We start from the raw sequence: 9,145 nt of genomic DNA, 5'->3' as shown, positions 1-9,145 counted from the left end.
ATGAAATTATGGTATGGCACATTCGTGGTGATCAATTGCAGTAGTGTTGCGAGTTGGAATCAGAGATCTAAGATGTGCGAGAGCATCTGGTCCAGAAACATATCTTCAAGCACAGATCCAGGATGGCTGGACGATCACCTGCAAAAGCTAAGGAAGATGGGCTCTGAACTGGAGTGTGAGAGAGGTGCTTCCAGATTCGAAGAGGAACAAGAAATTGGTTGGGCGTATGAAGGGGACGACTGCGGTAAATGATGTGCCCCAGCCACTGATGCCAACAGCAGGCGAAATTGTAAGGTCATGGGACACCAGAGCAAGGGACTCGAGCTTGTTTAGCGAATGAACAGGAAGTTTGTAGATGAAGTGCTTAAGGGGAAGGAATGAATTCTCGTCAGTGTATTCAGGAGGAGGCACGAAGTGGGTCTCTGCATCATGTTCGAACATGATGTACCCATGGCTGATCTTCTCCGATCGCTCACCTCTGACAGTGCAATACACGAGGACAGACATTACCCAGAACATGCGAAGCAAAACACCAATTCCACAACCTTTCCAAGCATATCAGAGATAATTTAGCGATACAATACAAGTACTCACCAAGAACGAACACGACAGCGCGACCCGAGTCCCATAGGCCGAGGGCCATAATGGTGCAGTGAACACGCCCGAGGAGAGATCCTGCTTTCTTGTGCTCCATGTCATGGTTATGGTGGTGAGGTTCAACTTCATGGTGGCGATAGATCTGCACCACAGATCAAGACTGAACGCAGACTGTGGAGGACTGATGCTTACCATATCTTATTGGAGAAAGTATGGTATACTGGTAAGCGAGCGACGTAATATAACATGGGTAACACGGCAAATGATTGAAGTAGTGTCAATATTAGATTTGGCGGAAATGGAGTCAGGACTTGGTGCATCGTTACCCATAAACTTGCAGACAAACAAATACAAATGTGCAACGACAACCATATGATGCCATATGATCATATACCATCATTGCAGATATTCTCGGCCTAAATTGTATGTACATTCATGTATCGCGTCTCAACACTTTGCAATATAATCTCCATACTGCCACAGACTCATACCATCACTTGTTTTGCAATTCCAGGTATCACGAGAGCTCTTGGCCGTCACAACAATATGATGATCATCGAGACCGTCGTGCTCCTGCAACCATTTTTTTACCCTGCCAACTTCCTCTGTTACACGCAAAACCAATACCTTCAGGTGAATGCAATCTGCAAGGATCATTTGCAGCAAGGCTGGTGCTGTCCGATCAGTGAACAGTCGAAGGGAAATATGTGTAAGTTGCATTAGGCAATGTATGCCGATTGGGGAGCCCCAAAGCACCCAACCTTCCAACAAGTCAAGGTGGGTGACTTTGCTGAATAGAGAGATGGATGGTAGGAATGGCATGTCAGTTCTACGGAAGACGGTCGATAAGTGGATAGACAGCCGTGATAAAGGTAGCTTGTTTAATGCATCCAATAGGTGATCCAGCATGTCATGATCCCCCTCTGACAGAATCCAGAGGGCGAGGTTGACAATACCACTGCACAGTTGTATGACCTCTACCGCTGTGGCGAGTTGCACCATACCGCGAATACAGAGAGATTTGACATTCACAGAAGCAAACACTGGTCGAGAACGAAGTGAATCAACAAAAAGGCATGCTCGTGCCTCACTGGCAAGGACAACGGTTCGATACATCAATCCTTCAATCCTATTACCATCTTGTAAGTCACAACTGAATCCAGCATATCTCAGGACTTTTGCCTACCAGTCATGAACTCTGGGGGCGACCAATAAATACGAGTGCACATCATTTGCAGGATGGACACCTGCTGCAAGTTGAAAGACTGTCCTTTCGATATCGTGTGGCAAATGGAGCATATTATCAGTGCAGTGTTCAAGACCGAGTTACAGGTTTGGAATTTCAAGTTAGAAAGGTGCCGCTGTCTGACACAATCCTCAGGCCAATCTGGGGCCCATTGGCCTTGGTGTCACTTCATCGAATCCGAGTACGGTTGACGTACAGCTTACCACATTCGGAAAATCTAACATGTAAGGACAGAACATCTGATCACGCAGAACCGATTCGCGTCCACCTCGCGTTCGCGCTCCACCTGAGTACCACCTGTTCATCTCTTCCCCATACAGCATATGCAAAACTTACGCTAGTCAGGTCACTGTGAATCATGTGCTTGGAAATGTAATTGATGCTCCACGAATGATATCATTAGGGTGGTAAGAGGTACTACTAGCCTGACTTGGAGGATGAGGTAGCGTTCAATTGTCAGATATCTTTCACAATGCCTTATGATCCTGATAAAAGCTCTGAACATAGCTCTCGAGGCTCTAGTCGCAATGACGGTGCTTCACAAATCCTCGGAGTCAGAGACTCACCAGATTCTGAAAGATGGCATTTCCCCGCAAATGGTCAAGGAGCATCAGCTGATTTGCAAGGAAACTACATATACAGTCAAGCCTGCTCTCAATCAAGAGCGAAACCAGGTCTCAATGCTCAGGAGACATTGGATTCCCAAAGGTCACAATCACCAACACACAACACGAGAGAAGATGCTGAGCAGGAGGTAATATTTCCTAATACCATGTGACGAAATAGCTCATGAGTGTTCTTGTTACCAGCATGAAAATTTTCCTGTCAATATTCCACAGACAATTTTGAAACATGCCTTGTCAAGTGACTCGAGCTTCGGCTGCAAATCTAACAGGCTGCAAGTGAGTCTCATCTGAGGTCTTGTCTCAAATTATCACATAGTACTATTGAGAGTATAGCAGGGCGTTCACGCGAGGCTAGACAGGTAAGATCTCAGTATTCGGATTACGAATCTCTTTATTGACAAGTGTTTTTACCTAGACAGGTAAGCTACGGTATACGTTAGTACTTGTACTCAAACGTTACATTAGAAGACTTACATCTCAGTATTCGGATTACGAATCTGAGATGTTTCGATGGTGGATGGCTGCTTTTATATGGTGAGTGCGCCAGCTGGCCTTTTGATGAAAACATATACTAAAGGAATAAAAAAAAGATAGCCGACGTTGACACGTCGTCTGGAATCTCCGTTTGGTGGCGCTCGCACCTCGAGCTGCCTTACTCTTCGGCCGTAGTCCCATATCCTCCTCTATCGGCCTTTCCGTCCTCGGGTTCTTCGGCTCTCAACAAGTACTAATCAACCTCAGCATGAAAAGGCTCAGAGTCGCCGGGACTTTGCTCGCGATATCACAAACTCACAAGTAGAACTTCCACCTGCAAAGAAGTGGCATACCACCGATAACGGGGACAAAGAGAGACTCACTGGGTTAGGAAAAGAAATCGTTATGATACTCCAAGAGCAAACTGCTCTCCTAGCACGTGTATTTGAAGCAGTGTCCCAGTGATCCAATTAACCCTTGATATCATTCGTGCACCTACATCTTGAGACAAGTTGGGCTTAGTAAGCTCAAGTGTTGAGTCATGACTAACAGATTTAGCCTTTCTTGGTTCAATTCCCTGATTTCAACTCTTCATAACTGCCGCGTTTCAAGTCAGTGCGCATTTTTTGAGACAGACCGTTCAGAATCTTCATCAAGGTAAGCCTGCTCATTCTTGAAATGGAATGTACTCAGTGTGATAACAGTTGTCACGGGAGCTTTTGAAGCATGCCCTTGGGGCAAAGTGATAGCCTTTACGGCATCTATCTTATGATTTGCAGTGAGCAGACATCAACCTTTCTCCGAGTATCTGTTGTGCTACAGTACTGACACTACAGTTATACCTGCTCTTTGATTTAGTTCGTGCTCTGCTTTTTACCTCCGGCTGTTATCTTCAACACACGACTCACGGTCCTCACAATCTCCTCATGCCTCATTTTATTTCCACTCCTCCGCCTGGCCCCAGTGCTAACCCATATGCTCAGATGCCTTCTCAGACACCCACTCCTCAGCCAGGGCAGGTGCACACTGGAATTCCTAGTTTACCTCCAAATATCCTCGCATTATTACAACAGTCGCAGGGTCAGCATGGTCAAGGCAGTGCCCCCCAACAAATGCAATCACAATATGGAATGCCTCCTCCGCCACCTCAATCAATGATGTCCCCACCTACGAAGCCCGACAACTTTGTCCCACCAACTGCTAACAAAGATAGGAAGACGCCAGAATCGGCACCTGCTGCTCTATCCATCCATCCGCAACCAACTTCGAAGGCTATCAAGTTGGTTGATTGCGAACAATCGATCTCACCTTATAGTAACTTGGTCCAGACAATTGATCAGGTCTCGAATATGATGGCGATGAGCATCTGTTCTCTGATTCCAAGAGGAATGAGCTGCATTTCATCAATAACCTGTCTCGAGTCCAGCAATCACGTCATTTTCAAGTCAACTACACTACCTACGATGTCCGGCGTGACCAAGACTCCATGCGACCAGGACATAATTGCACAGTCATGACATTATCGAGGGAAGAGGGTGCTTTTGTGTCCGACACGACAGTTCCTAGCGGTCAGATTTTTCTACCTGGTGCTGAGTTCATTAAGTCCTGACGGATGTTAAACCAGGGAGACAAGGCTTGGCCAGAGACAACTCAGATTCACTTCGTTGTGGGGGAGTCTTCACCTGGAGCTGACTCTTCAATGGTTGTCAAAGTAGGGCACGTTGATCCTGGTGAAGCTCTTGATGTGTGGACCGGTGACCTGGAGGTTCGTTCGTCGGGTCTGGTACACTTTTTTTATCGCTAAAGCACATTGCGTATCTGGCACTCGATGCTCCTGGTAGATATGTCAGTTGACGGACGGTGCTGGCGAAGTGTTTGGTCCTAGCATCTGAATCGAATATGTTCAGTTCTCTATGCGGGAAAGTGGACAATACTAACGGCAAAAACATATACAGGTTGGATCGACTTTGTAGGATTTGTATGGTGGTGTTACATTGTATGGTGGTGTTACATGGTACGTATATCGCGCAAGTGTCCAATGTGTGCAGTCGCTAAACCTCCCTCCAGCCTCTTAGAACTTGTGTATGGTCTAATATCCGTAAGTCCGTTCAAAATTTCAGAATTTTAAAAGCAGCTTACCTAGAAGCACTAATGCGCACCCCGAAGTCCCAGGAGACGCTCCATCTCCTCCACCTCCATCTGAAAAATTTGGCGCTCCCTCGCAATCCAAAGCACTATCATCGCACGCGTTTCTTCTGTCCAGACCGGGGGCTGAGGGTAGGGTTGAACCGGTAACTCAGGTTGGTAGAGTTCTTGACGCATGCGGACTCGTGCGACGGCCCATGTAACGTACATGAATTGCTTTGAAATGTTAAAGACTGTAACCCCTGAATGATTCGTTACTTACTATCTGCCTTTCGGTCATCGTGAACATCACGTTGCGAGGCCTCGGTATGAGTTAAAGAAGATGTTGAGGGATCTGTAGAATACCAGTGAGTACTGATTTATTAAAAAATTCTTGACGTACCTGATGCTCCTGATTTCCCTCTGCGTTCTGATTTCCGACTCCTCTGCCTCCATTGGCATCAGCGTTGTTGTTCATGTTTTACTGGAGCGGTAGATGTTTAGAGTGAGTTAATGCAGAGTTAATGTCGTTTGTATCGTAACTTAGATTCGTACATGTCCCGTTTTGGCTATTTATGACATCTCCGGCATTTGCCGGAATGGTTCACGTGGCCCGGGACGGCTGGCACAACTGTCCTGTTTATCCTGCACCACGTATCGCGCAATCTTGAGCCAAAGCTTCTTCTGCAACGGTGCGTCGTCCTCCGGTTTGTTGGCATGTTCCTTTGTGAGCTCCAAGTCACCCTTCTCCAATGCCAGGTTCACGCTATTTTCTCAAAGACCCATTTGCGAATAAATGTGAATGCATGATTTGAATGCGCCCCGTTCTTTTGCACACTCAAAGAGCCTAGTCGAGGTTATAGTACAGTTTGCCATAACTCGGGGTTCGTCTTCCTCCAGTTAGTAAGGGACACATTTCTCGGCCGTCGTCCTCCACACAAGATACACCCGCACCATACTCTCCAGTTTCAGAGGTTACACGAGGTCACGAACGTAGTGATACTGTCTCGTCGTTTCATACTTCCCAATGTCACCTGTCTCACGAGGACTTTGTACATCCCTATGCCAACCCTGATTTGGTGGCTTCTTATACCCCTCCTAGACCTGCTCAGTTCCGTTCTACCTTTGGACATGTCTCGCGATGCGATTCGGCTGCCACCGTAATCGACTCGCTAAGTTCGTGGTCCGGTGCTTTCTCATCTACTATAACACCAGACACCTCTGCCTCATCCATACCATCACGAGATCATATCCCTTCCACAGGCATGCGCGTTCATGGCAAAGATATTTCTCCTCCCATCACAGTCCTCCACTCCAATGACCTCAATTCCGCGTAATGCGATCAGAGCATTAACTTACCGTCTTTTCACCCCCCACCCGTAATTGAAGGTGTCCCAGGTTGGAATGCTTATCCCTCTCCAACTGTTTTGGGGGTGGGGGGGTTCTCAGTCGGTTGTGGGCCAAGCACGAGCAGGAGGGCGGCAAAGTCTGGGGTGTCGATATAGAGGTGAAGTTCACTAGTTCTGGTTCATCATCCTTTGATTGATCGATCATATGCTAGGCCGAACGAGATGGCACTTTGCTAGCTACCGACTTCAAGATTCTCGACCCACTAGCCGCAAAACAGTGGGCCATCAAGCTCGCAACAGAAGCCGCTGTATCAGTACTCAGCGTCGACAGCATCATCATGAGCAAACCCACAGGAAGAAACCCGACACACACCTACTCCATCCTTCGATACCTTTCGCCGACTCGCACCCTAAGAAACCGCTTGCACGCAGCATCATCCAAGCTCCTCTTCTCGTTCGTGGTATTAGCAAAAGACCAGACACAGTTTACTCACCTATTGGTCAATCCCGATTTCTTTTGTCGCTTGGTGTCCCTGAACATCTACACAATCCAGATGAGACGAAGATTCTTATCGTTTCATTTGGTGGACAGGTCTTCCAGAGGCCCACTTCCAGTCACAGCAGCAGCACGGGTAACTCAAGTCCAGGATACAGAACACCTCCTACGGGGCTACAACAGATCACTGATAGCCCACAATTGTCAAAGATCCCTCTTTGCAGCGATACTCTCAGCAAAACAGACACATCACACTGCTGTCACAGCGCCCCCACGACCACCTTTGATGCCAGTGATGAGCCTTTGCATGGACCCACCATGACATTACAATGATGCTACAAGTTCCGCAATGAGATCCGACTCAGAGTTTCGCTTGCGCTCAATACCCCTTTGCTCTGACACCACATTTCCGTTCTTTTCGGAAACACCACAAGGGTCCGTATAACGACATCATGGTCTGCTCCATTCAAACAGAGTGGAGCATTTTATTAATTATTCGACTTTAGTCCCCGCGCATCGTAATCTGGCCATGGTTCCATTGCAGTCCTTCCCGTTACAACGGCTCTGACAAGCATAAATCTTGTTATACATCCGTAAATCTTGCTCCACGTCAATTTCAAATATCGGTGCTTGAAAAGCTTATCATCTTGGGTACGTCAATCACCCTCATTTTTTCCTTCAAGTTCCTATTACCCATGTCGCAGTCTCCGAGTCCTTCTGACAACAATTCACCTAATGCAACCCATAACGCTCTCAAACGGCGCATTGCTGCTCTAGAAGAGCAAAATGCTGAGCTGCAGGGAGAAAGCCATCGCAACAAAAGGTATTGTACTAACATGGATTTCTATATGTATCTGACGCAGCTGGTGTCCAATAGCCATGGTGATATATATGTCCCTGCTGGCCGAGCCATCCGGCGCCTCGTGAGCTTAACTGACAGGGTTGAGGACCTTATCGGAGAGCACCATCGAAGGAGCGCTCTATGTGATGAAGATGACCAACACACGGAAGAGTGGGTATTATGCTTGAGTACTTCAGTCGGTTGATTTGATCCTGTTTTCAATATTCTAGGGAGGAACAAACCTATCAGTCATTTCAACAGCTACTTCGCTGGGTTCCATGTGTCCGCAGCCTTATCAACTCTCAAAGTGACGGATATCAGCTCAACGTTGCTTATCAAAAGGTAAGTTGTCCGTCATGCAAGTAGTCACATCAATGTTTAAACCCAATTGAATTCAGCTCAATAAAGGTGCCAATTCAGCACAGGGCGATGATGCTAGTTCTTTGAAGAAAACAGTGGCTTCGTGGCTCAATGAGAGCCGTCCTACCCCCAACCCACCAATCTCCTCAGTCGACAAGTCCGGACGTGGATTTTATCATGATGCGACCGGGGAACTTCTATGTCCTGTGGATTTCCATTGGGCCAATCCAAGGTATGACCTCACTAACCAGCTTACTACACCTCATACTGATTATAGCCATAGAACGAAGGAAGGGATCCGAAACTACGAACCTGACTTCCAAGTCACTGCCCATTCATGGCCAGCATTCTTGTATAGTAACGGCAAATACAACCCTGACGACCCGACGAAAGGGCTGTTCAAAAGTGCTTGGCTCGTCAGGGTGGGTATTAGTATCTCCTTTCAAGGGATTGTACTCACCTATTGGCACAGACTTTCAAACATATTTTTACATCCCCCAGCTCTGCTGGGGAGATATGACCTGACGAAGAAGAACCCCTGGGCTACCAGGAATCATCGCACAAGCGGTCTAGGACCTCAGGTGAACGGCGCACTCGGTCCAACATTGCGACAATATTAGGAATGCGCTCAGTTCAACCGCGAGCTATCGCCTATTCAGCAGTCCAAGTATGTTTAATAATTTTCTTAGACACGACGATAACTGAAGGGACCTGGAATCCCAGTTACGATTTGCCTTATCAAGCTGTGGTGCCTGGCGTATCGTTGATGATGAGTTTGATCATCGTCAATTTTACACCTACACCATCGACTACTTCGAGCATCCACCCACACCTGCCGCCAAAGCCTCCATCGACACTCTTCTTGTTTGGTGGAACAGGTGAGTGTGTTGTAAGCTTTCTGTTGTTCGTACATTACTTACACTTTGTAGAAAGGTATTTGGGGCTCGCAATGTGTCTACTTACTTGCCTCAGAATGTAGCGCAATACTCTGTTGCTAACACTTCTGCCAGACGCTGCCAGTGATACGTTTTA

General features: G+C 47.1%; 4 protein-coding genes across 4 annotated transcripts; 2 read left to right on the top strand and 2 right to left on the bottom strand.

The window, feature by feature from the left end:
- Positions 1-382: 382 nt before the first annotated feature.
- F5891DRAFT_1220708 (uncharacterized protein) lies at positions 383-742 on the bottom strand (the record flags this gene model as incomplete). The annotated part of the gene is made up of 2 exons (XM_041369410.1): positions 595-742; positions 383-545 (listed from the first exon to the last, which is right to left on the bottom strand). Coding segments are annotated over exons 1-2 (263 nt in total), but the record flags the coding sequence as incomplete, so codon positions are not given.
- Positions 743-1,044: 302 nt separating this feature from the next.
- F5891DRAFT_938667 (uncharacterized protein) lies at positions 1,045-1,896 on the bottom strand (the record flags this gene model as incomplete). Its single annotated transcript, XM_041374187.1, has 2 exons — positions 1,045-1,726; positions 1,784-1,896. 2 exons carry the CDS (start codon positions 1,894-1,896, stop codon positions 1,045-1,047), a joined length of 795 nt encoding a protein of 264 aa, XP_041233551.1.
- A 2,582-nt stretch (positions 1,897-4,478) lies between these two features.
- Positions 4,479-4,795, top strand: F5891DRAFT_221485 (uncharacterized protein). The gene has a single exon (XM_041370970.1). It carries the CDS (start codon positions 4,556-4,558, stop codon positions 4,745-4,747), a length of 192 nt encoding a protein of 63 aa, XP_041233550.1. The 5' UTR covers positions 4,479-4,555; the 3' UTR covers positions 4,748-4,795.
- Positions 4,796-7,607: 2,812 nt separating this feature from the next.
- On the top strand, positions 7,608-9,136 carry F5891DRAFT_974567 (uncharacterized protein; the record flags this gene model as incomplete). The annotated part of the gene is made up of 9 exons (XM_041376462.1): positions 7,608-7,735; positions 7,790-7,924; positions 7,984-8,095; positions 8,152-8,345; positions 8,391-8,539; positions 8,615-8,694; positions 8,734-8,780; positions 8,857-8,991; positions 9,043-9,136. 9 exons carry the CDS (start codon positions 7,608-7,610, stop codon positions 9,134-9,136), a joined length of 1,074 nt encoding a protein of 357 aa, XP_041233549.1.
- Positions 9,137-9,145: the final 9 nt, after the last annotated feature.

Source organism: Suillus fuscotomentosus (assembly GCF_016647785.1).
Source record: "Suillus fuscotomentosus strain FC203 chromosome Unknown F5891scaffold_2, whole genome shotgun sequence".
Lineage (NCBI taxonomy): Eukaryota > Fungi > Basidiomycota > Agaricomycetes > Boletales > Suillaceae > Suillus > Suillus fuscotomentosus.
The sequence above is the reverse complement of the archived record's forward strand: the minus strand, read 5'-3'. Positions and strand labels throughout refer to the sequence as shown.

What these genes read in the sequence shown, in the direction of transcription:
- F5891DRAFT_221485 (XM_041370970.1), top strand. Translation starts at nt 4,556, where the DNA reads ATGTTAAACCAGGGAGACAAGGCTTGGCCAGAGACAACTCAGATTCAC.